The 19,946-nt window shown below is 35.0% G+C and overlaps 1 protein-coding gene across 7 annotated transcripts in view; it reads right to left on the reverse strand.

Moving 5' to 3' along the window:
- The window catches only part of LOC142239454 (tyrosine-protein kinase Src42A), a 266,830-nt gene extending 247,636 nt beyond the window's left edge, over positions 1 to 19,194 (reverse strand). For 3 of the 7 annotated variants that reach the window (XM_075311252.1, XM_075311251.1, XM_075311246.1), the window contains exons 1-2: positions 18,986 to 19,193; positions 16,960 to 17,802 (exon numbers count right to left, since the gene is read on the reverse strand). In XM_075311252.1, the coding sequence (XP_075167367.1) occupies positions 16,960 to 17,247 (288 nt within the window). In that variant the 5' untranslated portion in view covers positions 17,248 to 17,802; positions 18,986 to 19,193. Of the gene's footprint in view, positions 1 to 16,959; positions 17,803 to 18,979 lie in introns of all 7 variants that reach the window. The other 4 variants (XM_075311250.1, XM_075311248.1, XM_075311247.1 and 1 more) reach the window with 4 other exon arrangements.
- Positions 19,195 to 19,946: the final 752 nt, after the last annotated feature.

The following is a 19,946-nucleotide window of genomic DNA, read 5'->3' on the forward strand; positions in this document are numbered from 1 at the left end:
TAACGAATTCTATCAAATTCCATTTAAAAATTCTTAGCGTTTTCAAAAAAATGATATATTTGTAAAATTAAATTCGAATTTAAAAAATTAAATTCGAATTTAAAATTACACTGAAGGTGCTGGTTTGTGTCTCGGCTAAGGCCTCTGCCGCAATTTTAAATTCGAATTTATCTTCACACACATGCGTCCAACAGCATCTTTGAAAAAATACGGTCCAATGATTCCACCAGCGTACAAACCACACCAAACAGTGCATTTTTCGGGATGCATGGGCAGTTCTTGAACGGCTTCTGGTTGCTCTTCACTCCAAATGCGGCAATTTTGCTTATTTACGTAGCCATTCAACCAGAAATGAGCCTCATCGCTGAACAAAATTTGTCGATAAAAAAGCGGATTTTCTGCCACTGATTTTGGTAATAAAATTCAATGATTTGCAAGCGTTGCTCGTTAGTAAGTCTATTCATGATGAAATGTCAAAGCATACTGAGCATCTTTCTCTTTGACACCATGTCTGAATTCCCACGTGATCTGTCAAATACTAATGCATGAAAATCCTAACCTCAAAAGAATCACCCTTTATAAATCGACATGATTTACGTGTGAAAACAAAAAGGACACTTCATGAAAGTTTAAATCTATTAAGTTGGTACACACAAAAAAATTTCACGAACATTTTTCCAATTAAAGTTTTAATTGAGTTTTAAAAAATATTCAATTAAAAATTTAATTGATTCAACAAATTTTTTAATTGAAACAAAAATCAATCACAAAAATAATAGTATTAATTAATTTTTTAATTGGATCAATTAACTTTTTAATTGACCTTCAATTAATTTTTTAATTGATACTATCATTTCTGTGATTGAAGACATTTCAATTAAAAATTAATTGGATCAATTAATTTCGTGATTGAATCAGAAAAAATTTTTTTTTGTAAGTAAAAATAAATAGACTTTTATACAGAGTATAAAACCGCTCACTCAGTGTTAGGTTAGGTTAAAGTGGCAACCCGATTAAGTTTCAGGCTAACTAAAAGTAGCACGTAAGCCTTGTACACAGAAAAATATTTCACGAATAATTTTCCAATTAAAATTTTGAGTTTGAAAAAATATTCAATTTAAAATTTAATTGAATCAACGAATTTTTTAATTGAAACAAAAATCAATCACAACAATTAATAGTATCAATTAATTTTTTATTGAATCAATTAATTTCTTAATTGACCTTCAATTAATTTTTTAATTGATACTATCATTTCTGTGATTGAAGACATTTCAATTAAAAAATTAATTGGATCAATTAATTTCGTGATTGAATAAGAAAAAAAAATTTTGTGTGTAGGCTTGCGTGTTACTAATTAATGAATACATAAATATGCGTACTTCTAGCTTTAACCGCTGAACCTCCTCGATTATTTCCTTCTGTTGAACCAACCAGATTCTTCCAAAAACATTAGCAGACTGCTTAAGTTAACGTTTTCCAGGTCCGCCAGTAATCTAAAGCTATATGCTTCTAAACTTCGCTTACGCCTTACACAAAATGCAGGACACTCACACATGAGGTGTTTAACCCTTTCGACACCGAATTTTTATCGGTATCGCTAAAAAAATTGTTATACTTTGAATCATGTTGAAGTCATTTAAGAAGCGTCTAGGCAAAAATTCGGTTCGCCACGCCCATTCGTTTGGGCGGTAGAGAATGTTGCCTGTGGGCAACTTTGGGCAATTGTGACTATAAAATGTTTTTTTTTTGTTTTGTAATGATAGACTTATTACGTTTTATTGGATTTTTTAAAGTTTGTTGTCATTTTTACAGTCAATATATACTTGGATGCACGCGTGAGTGAAATTGCACTCATGCTCAGGTCCATTCACGAAGAAATATTTGTACTCACGCACGCCATGTGCACCCTCATAAAAAATCGCTTCTGTAACATATACTCCCAAACATATTTTGCTTCAAGCATATACATTTTTGGGTATTGCCCAAACATTTATATGTTTGATCTCTTCCAATATATAATATGTTTGAAAGCATATTGGTCTAAACAATATTTGTTTGGGTAGTCTAAGTTCCAAACATTTTGTATTTTTGCATCCAAATTCAATAATGTTGTCTTCCAAGCATTTTGCACCCAAAAATATTATATGCTTAAAAAAATTCTCCCAAACAATATTGTGCTCAAAATTTTATTTATTTATTTATATATTTACAATCATAATGAATTATGAAAATAAACAGGTAATATAGGTGCTAACAACATAGGTTTTCGACCTGAATGCTCAAAATTTTGTTTCTGCCTAATTCTATATTCCCCCACATCTTTCTCACTTCCACGACATTTTTTTAGTTCTTAGCACCTTTTTCTGTAATACAAACATTGTAGAAGAAATTATTCAATTTTTTTTTATTTTAATTTTACCTTTTGCCGGACGGGGATTCGAACAGCGGACCACACAGTTTGTAAGGATCAAAGAAGTAGCTGAGCAATTGCCCAAGGAAAAATAAAATGTTAATTTTGTAATAACAAGCAACAACCACCAACTTAATTCAATATCGCTCACTGTTAAATAGCGCTCCAAGCTACTAAACACATATATGTTTATAAGCTATTTCTAAATTAATATATGTTTGCATACAAGCATATTATACTTACAAACATTTTATGTCCCAAACATAATATGTTCTAACATATTAACATATATGTCCCAAACATGTTATGCTAGTTTATGAACATTATATGCTTGCACTCAAAAATATTGTGTTTAAAAATTTGTGTTCCAAACATATAATGTTTATAGCCAAACATATGAAAAACAGTCTTTTTCATCCGTGCACTTACAATCACGAATACTTTTTGATTTTTACTCACGCACATTTTTGTTTAGTCCCGTTCACGCACATTCAAGAGATTTAGTTTAAATTTTATTCACGGCTTCGCAAGCCATACGTTAAACTTTATCTAAACTTATGGGCTGCTGAAGTGCCCGCCACCAAACTACAATACCATATATGTTAGAAACAACACGTACACTGATGTGGCAGCCGCTGGCCAATGGATGGGGTCCATCGGGTCAATCCGGTACACAGAACTTGCCGCCGCAGCAGCCGCTCGATTCATACCCGCTGGTCGAATTTCCCAAGTGAGGCCCAACTTCCCAGCTGCCCACCATCAACATAGATTCCGTAAGGTACACAGTACGGCGACAGCCTTACATGCCATTTCGACACATATCAATAGGGGACTTAATCAGCCCAAGCCGTGTCATAGGACGGTCCTCGTGGCGATTGACCTAACGATACGGTCCACCATGCCACATTATTCGAGGACATCGAGAACACGTCCCTACCGGCAGGAACGAAGCGTTGGGTTCTGAATTATATGTGTGGACGTCAGTCGTACGTGGAATTCAGGGACAAGAAGTCAAAACCCCGTAGAGTTAAACAGGGAGTTCCCCAGGGCGGGGTGATATCTGCGGCACTGTTTAACCTCTACCTGCCCTCGATTCCACCCCTCCTGACGGCGTCGAGATTGTGTCTTATGCGGACGATTGCACAATCATGGCATCCGGGCCCATTGTTGATGACATTTGCGATCGATTAAATGTCTACCTCGCTGATCTTACCAGTTATTTCACTGCAAGAAATTTGAGGATATCTCCCACCAAATCCTCAGCCACACTATTCACTACATGAAAGCGGAAGTACGCAGGCAGTTGAATGTCAGAGTCAGACCCAAGATTCTCGGGGTCACATTCGACAGCCTTTATAAGTCGTCCGTCCATGCCACTGCAATTTATGATAAGCTCCGCGGTAGAAACAAGGTCCTCAAGTCGCTTGCCGGCAGCACTTGGGGTGCGGACAAAGAAACCTTGTTAACTACATATAAGGCAATTGGCCGGTCAGTGGTAAACTATGCAGCGCCAGTGTGGACACCTCAAACGAGCTATACGCAGTGGAATAACATACAGACCTGTCAGAACGCTGCCCTAAGAACCGCAACAGGATGTCTCCGCAGTACACCCCTGGATCACCTTTATGCGGAGACCAAGATCATCCCAGTGCGTCGACACAACTACATGTTGTCAAAGCAGTACCTCTTGGGTTGCCATCGAAGTTGTCATCCGACTCACCATCTTGTGGATAGACAACTTCCACCCAGGAATGTAAGGGTTGATCTTCACCTTCTAGAGCCCGAGATCCAGCGTTACAAAAGAGAGCCTCTAGATCAGGCAGCATACCAGACAGGTCTGAACAGGATTCATGACGATACAATAGCTGAAGCGGTGAGAAGCTACAAGGTTAATCCTGTTCTCGGAGTCCGATCGCCGCCCATAGCACCGGAGGAGAGTGACCTCCCACGGCAGACAAGGGTTGTTTTGGCCCAACTAAGATCAGGCAAGTGCAGCTGCCTCAATTCATACATATCAGTGATTGATAGCAGCGTAGCTGACGTGTGTCCCATCTGTAATCAAGGGCCACATGACACTCGTCACCTTTTTGCTTGCCCAGCTAAGCCTACCCCTCTCACTACCAGATCACTCTGGACACACCCCATCCTTGTCGCAGAGTTCCTTGATCTGGCTACCAGCTGAACTACACAAGCATAGAACAAAATGGTTGAAACTTCATTAAAAACTGTTACAACAACAACCATATATGTTAGAATTATAGGGCTAACCACTGCCGTGTATAGCCAATACACAATTTTCGGCTTTAGTCCCCACTTTTTTCCTATTGCCTTTTTACACGAGTACAAAGCTACCGTTGCTTATCTCGCCCTTTCTTCAATATTAAGCTAAAAGTTGAGATTCCTGTCCAAGGTTAGGTTACATTAGGTGACAGCCCGATGTATCAGGCTCACTTAGACTATTCAGTCCATTGTGATACCACATTGGTGAACTTCTCTCTTATCAGCGCTTCCCGATTCCATGTTAAGCTCAATGACAAGGGACCTCCTTTTTATAGCCGAGTCCGAACGGCGTTCCACATTGCAGTGAAACCACTTAGAGAAGCTTTGAACCCCTCAGAAATGTCACCAGCATTACTGAGGTGGGATAATCCACCGCTGAAAAAACTTTTTGGTGTTCGGTCGAAGCAGGAATCGAACCCACGGGCATGCTAACCATTGCACCACGGTGGCTCCGTTTCCTGTCCGAAATAACGCCAAGGTATTTTGCACACTCACCAAAGGGAATTTCAATACCCCTAAGCATATGGGCTTAACCGTGGGAGTTTTGCGATCTCTGAGATCTGTCTTTGCAGGATTTACCCCAAGACCATTCTATACAACGTCTGCGTATGCCACCACTTTTATCCTTTCTTTTTTTATGAATCGTCCCAGATGTTTGCCACAATATATAAAATATTAGTATATTTATCTCAAAGAAACAAGGTTTCAGTAGTTAACATAGATTTCCTTACAGAAAATTTATCAGAGGTCCGAAACAAGTGTTGAAAAAAAGATCGAGCAGGTACCGTTCGTAAGGATTCAAGAGTGCACAATATACTTCACATGCATCTCTGAGCTATGGATAGCTCTGGCTCATATATTTCTTGTATACAAGAACCTACACATGCCATAATAAAAAAAAAATAAAAACAAAACAAAACAAAAAACATTAATTTACTCGGAAAGTCACTAAACTTTGTAAAAGGCGTGGATTAGAAAAAAACAACTAAAATTGCAAAAAAATATTGTTAAGGAGTAATCATATGAACTTAGTGTGAACTGGAAAGTTGTTAATAAATATATAGGCTACATTTCTTACCTTAATTGTTGGTAAAATTTTGCGATAGTTCATGAGCTATAGTAGGAAAACCGAAAAAATCGGTGAAAACTTTTCATTTTTTCGACATTTTTTGGCGTTTTGAGCATGAAGATGACATTTTTCCGACTTAATGTATTCAGCATTTTTGTTTGCCGAGCTACAACTTTGCTGAATGATGCAAAAACAAATAACACAATTTTTCGAGGTATTTATAGCAATTACTCTAAAAAAGGCGTGGCCCGCCCAGTTTTTCTAAAATCTATTGTTTTATAACTACAAATCTACTCACCAAATTTTGTAAAGCTAACTTGGTGGGAATTATTTTTTGCGGCTAAAATCGTGATTTCGCCCATAGTGCAATGGCATGAAAGTATCAGCTGCTAATTTACAATCTTCCCTTCTCTATTGTCTTTGGCTTAGAGTATCGTGGAAAATACGACACCCGATTTTTCTTAATTTTTATGAAACGGTAAAGATGTTATAATAAAATCTTTAATTCATAAGTTATTACTATACGCAGACTGTATCATTTGGGGAGTTATATTCGAGGTGTTTCAGCGTCAGTCATTTGTGGGCGATTCTATTTTCATTATTTATGCACGATTTGCTCCAGTCCAATTAATTCTAGGATTTTGATCTATGCGATGGGTGATGATCTATAAGGTTTTGAGTAGCGAAGTTCCCTGCGCTGAACTAGTATCTAGGAGTGGGATTAGGGGACGTTAGGCCATTTAGGAATTATCGGCTCCTACTCTGCATTGAGTTTCAACGTTTTAATTCACTCTATTACCTTATTCGTACTAACATTAGTAATTAAAAGTAGAATAATAACATATTCAATTACATAGATGTATGTGTTTAGAAGAGACTTGAGTATTGATTTTAGTAGTCTTTATAACCGGTTGATTGGTCCCTTTCTCTGTAGCTGGTTACCAGCGTTGCCAATTTAGCTTTTTTCCCGCTAGATTTGGCTTTTTTTTGAAGACGTTTAGCGGGAAAAAAATGCATTTAGCTTTTAGCTTTTTTTCTGGCTTTTTTCATGCCCCTTTTAGCTATTTTTGGCTTTTTTTATTTTCGACATGTTCCTATTGAAATATGGATAAAACTTCGTTTTTATCTAAGCCTTGCTGTCAGAATAAGGTTTTCCACATATTTCAATTCCTTATATAAACTGTCAGGAATATTAGCATTTGACTCGTTTATTATGATATAACTAAATTAAAATAGTAGATGTGAATTGCTTTGTACATTGAAAAAATATTGTTGTGAGGCCAAAGATTTCATTTCCTTAAAATACGAACGCGAATTTTGGTTATAATAGCATTTGTGAATTTTTCTTATATAAACTGTTTTCCTTGTCCAATAGCCGATAAATTCTTTTTGTCCTTATAGTTAAGTGATTCAACTTAAAAATGGGTATCTTTTCATGAAAGAAGGCTAGGGTCAATTCTAAAAAAATCTTAAAATTAATGAAATAGTCTTTAAATTTGTGGAGTTTTTGTATCTTGACCACAAACCAAAATAGCGTTCAAAAATAGAAGAGGTTTTTCAACATTTTATTTTAAAAATGTATACATAGAATAATTTCTACTTAAAGTCGAGTCTGAATTTGGAAATTTAAGTTGTCGTTAGCACGTTTTTAAAGCACTGTGATAGCTCATGAAGAAAAAGCTGAAAAAACGAATATTTAAATTCAAATTTGACTCGGAATCAATACCAAAATCATTAGTGTACAAAATCTTTGGAACCGAATATAGAAATAATTAAGGAAATAAAGTTTTGAATGTGGTATTTTTTTAACATCAAAAAATGCAATGAAAAAATTCGTAGTGATAGGATCAAAACAAATCTGCTATATATTAATGGAATGGATTTACATTTACGAAAATTGGACAACAATAGGTTTGTATGGGAAATTTTCGAATAAAAGTTATTCAATATAAACATGCAAGACAGTTAGATGGGTTTTATTCTCTTGGGTAAAATTAGGAGAAGTGTTCACGTTCACGAATTTATCATTAATTCAGTTAAAACGAAATATATTGATATTTTCTAATGCAGTTCTATGTGACATTATGCAATATATCGCACATTGGACTTGTTGATGATTAACCAGCTGGCAATTGTAAGTTTACTGGGAAAAATGTTTTTACTAGGAAATATAAACGAAGGACTTCCAGTAAAAATTTGTGATAGTAATCAAAATGTATCGGGTACGCAAACAGAGCTAATATGACTTAAATTTTCTTACAGTCTCAAAGAAATTGAATTAAAATGAATACAATTAAAATAATATGCATTTTAAGTGATATAAAGCCTTTAAGTTTGTTAAATTTCAATCAAAAATGTGACTTTTGATACAAAAAATTTTAGCTTTTTTTCTAGCTATTTTTTAAAATTTTTTAGCTTTTTTTTGGACAAATCTAGCGGTTTTTTGTGAAACAATTCTGGCAACGCTGCTGGTTACAATCCCCTGCTTGAACCCTGACATGTTTCGGCATATGATATGTATCCTTACGTAATGGGGTCGTGGCCCCCACGTTCGGAGGGGCAGGGAAGTGGGCGTTGGGTCTGTTCAATTAAAAAACTTAATTCTACTAAGGTAAATTAACTTTTTGGATAACGACTTTATAAGTTGCACTGCAGACACACTGGATAAAAAAAATTGAAAGCCTACTTCTTATCGATGTTGTAGTATTTAGGTTAGGTGACAGCCAGATATATCAGGCTCACTTAGACTATTCAGTCCATTGTGATACCACAGTGGTGAACTTCTCTCTTATCGCTGAGTGCTGCCTGATTCCATGTTAAGCTCAAGAGTTATATAGTCTTTAAATTCGACTAATCGAGTATTGACTTTTTAGTGACCAAACTCGACTAAACGAACTTTAACAAAAATCCCGAAAATATAATGTGGGTTATTATAAGTTGAATTGTGCTGAAAATAGTTGACTTTTCCAAATTTTAATAAAAAGTCGAAAAAATTACTTTTTGATTTTCATTTGTTAAAAAACAGTCATAAGATATAGGTGAGTTTTGCTCCTTGTTCAAACAGCACATGTTGCGTTCTATATGTACTCGTTATAACATAGTACAATTTTTACCATTTCGGAATAAAAACGGACTTCTTCATTTGAACATTGGAATTAGTTCGTCCACTAGATATCAATTAGTGGTATTTGACTCCACATGTGAATATCTTGGACAGAACAAGAACAAATGATGAATGAATTATTTTTTAAAATCTATGGAAATGGTTGAACTAGAGGTTTAGCTACTTAGGATTTATACTTTGAAATCATATCGCCTTAGCTTTTATCGGATAAATATTTCTCTTTCCTTTTTGGTTGTCCATGAAAAGGCAGCCTACCTGGTAAATAATTTTTTGCAATACTGTATGCTGTTATTCTATTACAATTGTTTTTATTATTAAACAAGAACAAATATGTAAACGTAGGTCTGAATTGCTCTTCATGTATGTACGTTGAATTAAACACCAACGATATGAGCAGCTTATAGTAAAATAATGTACAATGGTCTGACTAAATGAGTTTTTTATTAACACCGTTGAATGCAATTGCTTCTTCTTACTTTGCCTTGCGTTTCAGTCTACAGACAGTTCATAGAAAACATTTTCCAACGTGTGCTCACTCAACCAACCAATAGAAAATGAACAGACATGAATTTCACGTTAATTATTACATGAAAATTATTGGCAAATTCATTTCAATTCCCATCTCTATTTATCTCCTTCCATTGAATAAATGTATCTTTTGAAACATTAATAAAGTTTGTACAACAAAGGTAGCAATTACAAGTTATTTAAATATTTTCAGATGCATAACTATCTATAGGCTTAATTAAAAAATAACAAGTATATACGGCCGTAAGTTCGGTCAGGCCGAATCTTATGTACCCTCCACCATGGATTGCGTAGAAACTTGTAAGAAGGACTGTCATCCACAATCGAATTATTTGGGTTGTGGTATCTTAAAACTTCTTAACATCGTTTTCTAAATTATGAGTTAGTCCATACATGGTATATATTAGACAAAAAAGGTATGTATAGGTAAGTCTACAAATTATTACGAATCGATATGGACTTTTGCACGGTACGTAGAGAGCCAGAATTGAAATATGGGGGTAGCTTATATGGGGGCTATATACAATTATGAACTTGATATGGACCAATTTTTGTGTGATTGGGGATCGATTTATCTGAGGGCTATATATAACAATATACCGATATGGACCTAGCTAGGCATGGTTGTTAACGGCCATATACTAGCACAATGTACGAAATTTCAACTGACTCGGATGAAATTTGCTCCTCCAAGAGCAAATCTTGGGATCGGTTTATATGGGGGCTATATATGATTATGGACTGATATGGACCACTTTTGGCATGGTTGTTAAATATCATATACTACCACCACGTACCAAATTTCAACCAGATCGGATGAATTTTGCTTCTCCAAAAGGCACCGGAGGTCAAATCTGGGGATCGGTTTATATGGGAGCTATATATAATTATGGACTGATATGAACCAATTCTTGCATGGTTGTTGGATACCATATACTAACATCACGTACCAAATTTCAACCGAATCGGATGGATTTTGCTCTTCCAAGGGGCTCCGGAGGTCAAATCTGGGGATTGGTTTATATGGGGGCTATATATAATTATGGACCGATTTCGACCAATTTTTGCATGGGTGTTTGAAGCCATATATTAACCCCACATTCCAAATTTCAACTGAATCAGATGAATTTGGGTCTTTCCAAGAGACCGTTTTATATGGGGCTATATATAATTATGGATCGATGTGGACCAATTTTTGCATGGTCGTTAGAGACCATATACTAACACCATGTACCAAATTTCAGCCGGATCGGATGAAATTTGCTTCTCTTAGAGGATCCGCAAGCCAAATCGGGGGATCGGTTTATATGGGGGCTATATATAAGTATGGACCGATGTGGACCAATTTTTGCATGGTTGTTAGAGAGATACTAACACCATGTACCAAATTTCAGCCGGATCGGATGAAATTTGCTTCTCTTAGAGGATTCGCAACTCAAATTTGGGGGTCCGTTTATATGGGAGCTATACGTAAAAGTGGACCGATATGGCCCATTTGCAATACCATCCGACCTACATCAATAACAACTACTTGCGCCAAATTTCAAGTCGATAGCTTGTTTCGTTCGGAAGTTAGCGTGATTTCAACAGACGGACGGACGGGCGGACGGAGGGACATGCTCAGATCGACTCAGAATTTCACCACGACCCAGATTATATACTTTATGGGGTCTTAGAGCAATATTTCGATGTGTTACAAACGAAATGACAAAGTTAATATACCCCCATCCTATGGAGGAGGGTATAAAAATGCTGGATACAATTGTATGATATTGAAGGATTGTCCGGTCCAAAATCATTTCACCGCTATTGCTTATGATCAACAAAACACTATAATCAATGTATGACCATAATATTTATTTGGGACATGCTAACCACCGTGGTGCGATGGTTAGCATGTCTGCCTTGCATACACAATGTCTTGGGTTCGAACCCAGCTTCGACCAAAAACCAAAAAGTTTTTCAGCGGTGGATTATCCGACCTCAGTAATGCTGATGACATTTACGAGTGTTTCAATTCTTCTCTAAGTGGTTTCACTGCAATGTGGAACGCCATTCGGACGCGACTATAAAAATGAGGTCCCTTGTCATCGAGCTTAACATAGAATTGGGCAGCTCTCATTGATAAGAGATAAGTCCGCCTCCTGTGGTATCACAATGGACTGAGTAGTCTAAGTGAGCCTGACATATCAGGCTGCCACTAAAAGATTGTGACTTTAGTAAGCGAAACTATTAAAAAACAACAAAAAAAAACAAATATTAATTATGAAGTAATAAGTAAACTCACTACGAAAAAACGCATTCTAGTCATTCTATTGGAAGCTAATATTTGATGATACGTGAGCCGATGATATGTGAGCACACAACAAGAAAAATTCTATAACACCTGGGTTAGGTTAAGGTTAAGGGACAGCTCGCATTATTTCTGACCCACTTAGACTATTCAATGATACCGCATTAATAAACAGTGTTTATTACATATAGGAGCATCTAGTTTCTAGCGTTGAACCCATCCAATTATTTTCTTCTGTTAAACTAACTTGATCGTTCGAAATACATCAGAAATCTGTTTAAGTTAACGTTTTCGAGGTCCGCCATTAATTATGAGATGCATACGGGTTTTTATACAAGAAATGCAAATTGGAGATAAGGAAATTGATAGGATATGCTCAATTGTATGGACTCTGAAATACATAAAACTTCAAGATCATGCGCTCCACAACGAATCCAGGTTAGGTTGGGTTGTAGAGGATGACATCAATTTTGTGTTGAATTGATGTTCACTTAGACCAATATAGGTCTATTGTGATTATCCATGTGATCTTTCCATCTTCTTCCTTCCGATGCGGTCCCCTTTGGAATAGTCCCAGAACTTCAACCTGCCCGTCTTCTTTAAAAGAAATCTTAGAACAACCAAACGGAGACCCTGATGAAGGTAAATATGTTCCTTAAGCTGCACTACCGCATATCAGTGAGATCCTCGAAGAAAAAGGAGCACAGTATCTTGTTTCGAACCCAGGACAAGAGTAGTTTCTACAAGAGGTTGCAGATCACTATATAAATAAAAATTAAATGTATGTTCGCGATCGAAAAACTCAAAAACTATTGTGACCAAATTTTATATGCATGAGTTATCGGCCATGAGGAGTGCAATATGTAGATTTATTTTGTGTTTGCACCGTAACTCATTTTTGAAGCAAACTAACAAGGATTAAAAATACTTATAGAAAGTGATTGAAATATAGCACAGTGATTAAAAGTTTAGTTGTTAATTAAACAGTTAAATGAATGTTGCAATCAACATCAATTAAAAATTTAATTGAATCAAATAAAAAATTAATTTAAATTTTTGAATCAAGTATAATTTGATGCCCAACTAAAACTGTGATTGATACTATACTTTTCGTGATTGAGAAGACATTTCAATTAAAAAATTAATTGGATCAATTAATTTTGCAATTGAATCAGATTTTTTTTGTGTGATCTCTTGGGTTGCTATCGAAGGGATGTAAGGCTAGATCTTAACCTTCCAAAGCGCGAGATGCGGCGTAACAAAAGAGAGCCTCTGGATCAGGCAGCCAGATCTGAACAGGATTCATGAGGATACTGCAGCCGAAGCGGTGAGAAGCTACAACGTTAATCCTGTTCTCGGAGCTCCACCATCACCCATACCACCGAAGGAGAGAGACCTCGGGAAGACCAGGATAGTTTTAGCCCAACTAAAATCAGACAAATGCAGCTGCTTCAATTCCTACATTTTAGTAATTGATAGCGTAGCTGACGTGTGTCCCATCGGTAACCAAGGACCAAATAACACTTTTCGCTTGCCAGCTAAATCGATCCGACTCATCCCCAGATCACTCTGTACACATCCCATCCTTGTCGCAGAGAAGGGCCCAATATCGGGACTATATAGCCGATATCGGTGACGCTATATCTCAAACACCCTACATGAAAATTTTGATTTTTTAATTTTGGTTTTTGGTGCAGGCCAATATCTACCACTGGCATTTTGTCTGGTCAATTGCTCTCAAATGGTTCCTTAGGTATAGGCGATTTAATATCGGGGCTATATATAGCCGACATCTGATGACACTATATCTCAAATACTGTGCACGAGATTTTTGAAGTTATTTAAGAATCTTATTTTGGTACCCCTTAGATGTTTTTATTATTGTATTTTAATATCTTATGTCCATTACTTCAGGATATATTGACATTTATATACGACTTTAGAATTATTACCGGTTATAATTTTTTCGACGATTTAAAACCACCAATGCATAGTATGACTACACATAAAATAACTGACGGTGTTTGGCAGTTTTTCCACCACAAATTTGCCTCTTTTAAGAAAAACTATTTTTTTGGAATGCGTTCCACAAGTTAAATTCGTCACACAAAGTTAAATTCGTTCCACAAATTTGAATTTTGCTTAGCCAAGACACAAACCACGAATTTAACTCGCGAATTTATTTTCACACCCTTGTCGCAGAGTTCATTGATCTGGATACTAGCTGAAGTACCAAAGCATAGAACAAAATGAATGAAACTATATTAAAAACTGCTACAGCAATAACAACAACAACCACCAAACGTGCATTGCAAGTAGTCTTGTGTCGTTCCGGAACGAACTAGTTCCAATGAACGGTGCACTAAAAGGAACGATTGTCACTAGTTCCATCTCTTTCGTCCTCATCGTTCCTTTTGTCATTTAGTTTTATGTTCAACTTTGAGTTTAGTTACTTCTTTAAATTTTTCATTCAATATTTTTTCTTCCTATATTTTTATAAACTATTTTAAGTAATTTTATTCAATTTTTAATATTTTTTGTATCTTTCATTTGACCACGAACTTCGTTGCACAAAGTAAACAATGTCATCTCTGCCTTTAGTAAATAACAGTGATGACAAATATAAACAGCTGGAACGAAAAGGAACGATGGAACGATTTGAAGGAACTAGTTCCTTTGTACAAAAGGAACGACGAGGCCGAATCACAAAGGTGAACGATTTTGCCCAAGACTAATTGCAAGGGAAAAACAGTTTAAAAGAAAAAAAAAAACATAAAGATTTACTGACAATTGCACAGATTTGGGAAAAAGTGGGTATCAATCTGAAAATCAGGTTATAGTTTGGGCCACTATCCTACAAATCGACATGGGAGTGATAATATCCAGTTCCTGTGGAGACAGCTCTCCTCGGGGAGAATACAATTCTGAAATCAGCTTACGCAATCGATTAACAGTTTTTGTGAAATTTGGGGATGAAGGGGTAAAACCAAGTACCGGTGGAGACAGCTCTCCGCGAATCGCACCAGAGAGGAACAGCTATTGGAATATGTTTAATAATAGATTGTTCTAATTTTATTTGAGTAAATGTGTAGATCCAATAGGATTTTAATAGCAAGAGAGTACAGAGATCGATGAATTATTTAATTTAATTTATTTTATTTTCATATGTAACTAAGCCTTACAAAGGCCTTATACAGTTACTTAAATCAACATTTTAAATACTACTCAAAACAATTCTCTTATTTCTAACATTAATATACTAACAATAATACAACAACAGGATACTACTCTATTATATGAATTGAATTATATGAATTATATGAAAATTAAAATATTGCATGGGAGGTAAAACAAATATCTATACAAATATTCCCTTCAGCGCCATCTATTTGCAAAAATGAGTTAAATACGAATACACAATTTTTGGCGATATTCTCCTCAGTAGGAATTGGCCAAACGGCAAGAATTAAAAAAATGTAAATTTTAACCAAAAATATACTGAAACGATAGCATTCAATGGGTATAAAAGTCATTTGCCAAAAATCTTTTGAATCGCAGTAATGCTGCATATGCGAAAAAGGGATATGGTCACATATGACAAAATGGGAAATAAATGAGCATCCAGATTTATACATCAAAGATAAACCATTTAGTCCTCTAGGCCATATATTGGGATACCTAAACACATTTTGCAGTATCCGTTTTACCATCGGATAAAAATTTGCAAAAAATTACAATCCGTACAACCAGGGCTGCCAATTTTGCCGATTTATCGGCACTTTGACGATTTTTTACTCACAAAATAGCAAATGCCGATTTTCCGATTTTTGCGCCAAAAATGATGATATTTAATTTCTATAGAAAATTTTGTCAAAATTTTATTTCTATGGAAAATTTCGTCAAAATTTTACTTCTATAGAATTTTTTCGAAATTTTATTTCAATAAAAAATTTTGTAAAAACTTTATTTCTATAGAATTTTTTTTTCGAAATTTTATTTCAATAAAAAATGTTGTCAAAACTTTATGTCAATAGAGAATTTGTTAAAAATTTTATTTCTATAGAAAATTTTGTCAAAATCTTATTTCTATAGAACATTTTGTTAAAATTTTATTTCTATAGATAATTTTGTCAAAATTTTATTTCTATAGAAATTTATTTCTAAATTTTATTTGTATAGAAAATTTTGTCAAAATTTTATTTGTATAGAAAATTTTGTCAAAATTTTATTGCTATATAAAATTTCGTCTAAACTTTATTTCTATAGAAAATTTTGTCAAAATTTTATTTCTATAGAAAATTTCGTCAAAATTTTATTGCTATAGAAAATTCCGTCAAAATTTTATTTCGGTAGAAAATTTTCTCAAAACTTTATATCTGCACATTTTTATTTCTATAGAACATTCTTGCAAAAATTTATTTATATAGAACAGTTTTGGCAATTTTTGTATAGTAAATTCTTGCAAAATTTTATTTCTAAGAAAATTTTTGTTAATTTTCTTTTTCTTTATATGAATAAATACTTTTGTTTTTAGACAAAAAATTAGTTTGGTTTTAATATTACCTCACAAGAAAGTTGCTGCAAACTGGAATCATGCTACATACCAGTCCTGTGAGAGTGTAAATTTGTACGAATTTCCCGTAGGTTAACTAACAAATAAACAGATCCCATGAAAGCCTTTAAGACTGTTTACAAAACGTAAAAGTCATTATAAACTAGTATGTACCTTTTATTAACAACATCGAAATGGCCTATATACATATGTCCGCAAACCATTTAAGATTTGTTTACGTCAAAGCAAAAAAAATGCTATCTGGGTCTGTAATCTAATAGTCTAAGCTATCTAATCAAATGTCGTTACGAATTCGTGCTATACCGCGGATGAGGACTTAGATCGTTTTCGTACAAATACGAATTTAGTAATATACTCGCTATAGATTGCCAATTTCTAATGAAGTATTTATTGAACCAACCAACCAAATTTCTTCTCCCAAGTATTGAGTTTGAATATTCAGCTCGAATAATTCTATACCCCTATGAAAAGCCTTAAATTCTTCATATGCTTTCATCGCATTTAAATCTCTAGCTAATGAAACCCGGTACATGTATGTGTCATCCCGCCTATATACTCATAAATGCAAATTATTATTCATTTCAAGTTAGCCAAAGGAGAGGTATGTGAAACTTAAGATCTATCGGAGCTGAAAATGTCCCTTAATATTTAACAAATGAACAAAAAATATCATACAAACCTGGGTATCATTCAATATTTCCAAATGTTCTCCTTTTCGAAAACTTAAATCCTCATCGGTTCGGGCATCATAATCGTACAGTGCCACAAATATTTTAGCATTGGCGTTCGATGTTTCATTTTCTGGAATCTGTGGAACAGGACGTATTTGCTCCTGTGGCTGCCCAATAGGCATTGTGATCTGCGGAACACCCGTTACCCCAACGGCGGTAGCATCGTCAAGTGGATTGCGTTGATCGACATGAGTCTTGTCAATGTCGGATTTTTCTGTGCGTAAACAATTCCCCATGTCGAGAGATGGATGGTGAGAGCGATGGTGAGCGAACAGAACAAACAGTCCCCAATATGGTAAACAAAGACTCCAAAAACAGTGTGTCTAGCCAGAAATGTCGTGGTATACACGTATCTCCTCGCTAATCAAAACGAATGTAAATTTGTTTACAGCTCTTTTTGGGGAGGAGAGATACAGGCAGCATATGAAGAGTGTATATGTTTCTGTTTTGTTTTATCGTGTTTTATTTTTATTTCCGTTTTCCCGATTGTCGTTTGTAATGACGAAGACGATGATGATGATTATGAGAATTGTGATGTGTGCTACTCATTCAGATCTGTGGTGACAGAGCGAGGGGTGTTGGCACTTTGTTGTTGTATGTATTCTGATTGTTATTGTGTTCTTCTTGTTGAGCTTCTATATGTAGTCGCTTTTCTTTCTCCTGCTTCCTTCGATTTGTAATTGCACTCTAGCATGCTCTTCTACTTGGAGGAATTGTTTTTGTATTTTTTCTACTTCTAAAAGCTATTTGTTTGTATTTTTATTTATGTTTGCCATGCATTTGGAATAGTCCTATACAACAACAGAAACAAACAAAAAATGAGAGACAATTTATAAAATGCGGGAGCCCAAGACAGTACTAAATTACATGCAGTTTCCTTTTTAATGGGTGCGTGTCATAAATTTCATATGCTTCAATGCACCATCATTGCACCATGTATCACGATTGTAGATATCAACATGTCTCGACAATTTTTAACATTTTTTTATTGTATATTCGTACAAACACATTCACGCATATGTCCAACAAAAAATTGTTTTATGTTTTCAAGAGAGACTAGACAAGAAACCAGCATCCAGTCGGTCGATTTTCGACAAAAGGTAATTTTTGTCTTTGGTTCGCTTCTGTTGCCAGATAGTTTGTTGACTTTGTTTATGTGAAGGAGTTACACATTCCTGCTGATCAACAGACAGACACTATCCATTTACGAAGTACATGAAGGACAGGCGGGTATGCAAAATATAAATGATAGTAGGAAATTTTACTTTTGATCGCATCTTACTAAAGTTTGTGCAAAATTTATTTACCCCTATGACCACCTGTTCAAAGCAATGTTTGAATGCGGCAAACTTTGCATTCTTAATTGAGTACCCAAAGCATTTATCTCATTGAAGGTTTGTTGCACATGGAGGGAAAATAAGCCCTTATAAACAAGAACATGTTGATATACGCCCACGTCTGGCAACTTCTCTTGTAGGTGCAAAATAAAGAAATTAATTATCAAGCCATTGAAGTCGACAAATCTCCACACAATATAAATTGTACTTTTTCTCCAGCAAATTTAGGCATGAACTACTAATTGGCTTTAATTTTATTCCAAAAAAAAAAAAACTTGGTGAAACTTATAGTCGAGGAGCAGGAAGAAGAAGAAGAGACATAACACTTATAAAGATATATAGGCACAGATTATTTTGCTTTTATAAATAATGAATTTTTAGTGCTTGAATTTATCACTTGACACTTTGATATTATATACATGGACACACACTCATCGGGTGCTCAAATTTTCATAATAACTATTACTAAAACATGAATTAGGCAGAAGTCAGATATATTTTTCCACTTTTGTCCCAACATAGCGAGAGAGACAAGTTTCATTAATATATATCGTGTTTTTTTTTCTTTTACGGTATTGTGGTAGTTATTAATCTTTTTTTTTTCGTTGTGCTTTTGATGTGTGTGTTGAACCTTTACCATCACTTCACATTCACTTTCGTAAAAATTACATTAACTTATAACCAATTCGATAGTTTTTCAATTTCTTTAAAACAACATGTGTAGAAAACTAATCGAAGAAAATTAATTGAACAACTCTAACTCTATTTCCCGTTCATTTTTCCAAAAATATTTGCCATTTTCGACAGCAGCGATATATCGGGCGAGACACACCAACAATAATTGACAAATTGTTGTGGAGATTAGTTTGGAGAGATAGGACATGGAACGGAACGTGTCAGCTATGGCACATTCAGAGATGAAGATGTATTCGCATGCCGTAACAAATCGAACAAATAAATTACGCGCCTTGCCTGGTTTATGCGCTTTACAGACTATCAGTTATTGCGGACGGCAGTGCTCGTGTCTAACATGTCCCATATATTGTGCACATTATAAGTTAACCCAATAAACACAGGATGAGCGTTTTTCAAATGCAACAACTTTTTAGTTTGAAGGCCGGTATGCACCTCTAGCGAAAAATTTCATTCCCATAAGAAATGCATTGCTATTTATGCTAACGAAATTTTCGGTAGCGTTCAATTTCGTAAGCTGGTACGCACCTCTAATGAAAATAACAGGGCTGTCAAAAGCATATTTTGGCAGCAAACATTTAATTTATTACAATCATTGTGTGCGTACAAGTTTTAAAAGGTCTGTAAATAATAAACAATTTATTTGAGGAATATTTGGAACATATATTAACAATTTTTAAAAGCGATTAGCTGGTTTAAAATTTGTTGTGCACAGCCCTGTTTTTTTGTTGTAGACTTAAATAAATTTTTGCTACCGAAAATTTCGCTAGAGGTGCATACCGGCCTTGAGGGTAAATATAATTTTCAACATAAATTCAACTTGACCTGAAATAGCTCATCTTCAATACATCTTCAAATTGTTTGCGAATTACTTCCAATTTACCAAAATGTTGACGAAATCTTTG

This window comes from Haematobia irritans, chromosome 5, assembly GCF_050003625.1.
Source record: "Haematobia irritans isolate KBUSLIRL chromosome 5, ASM5000362v1, whole genome shotgun sequence".
In the NCBI taxonomy this organism is placed as follows: Eukaryota; Metazoa; Arthropoda; class Insecta; order Diptera; family Muscidae; genus Haematobia; species Haematobia irritans.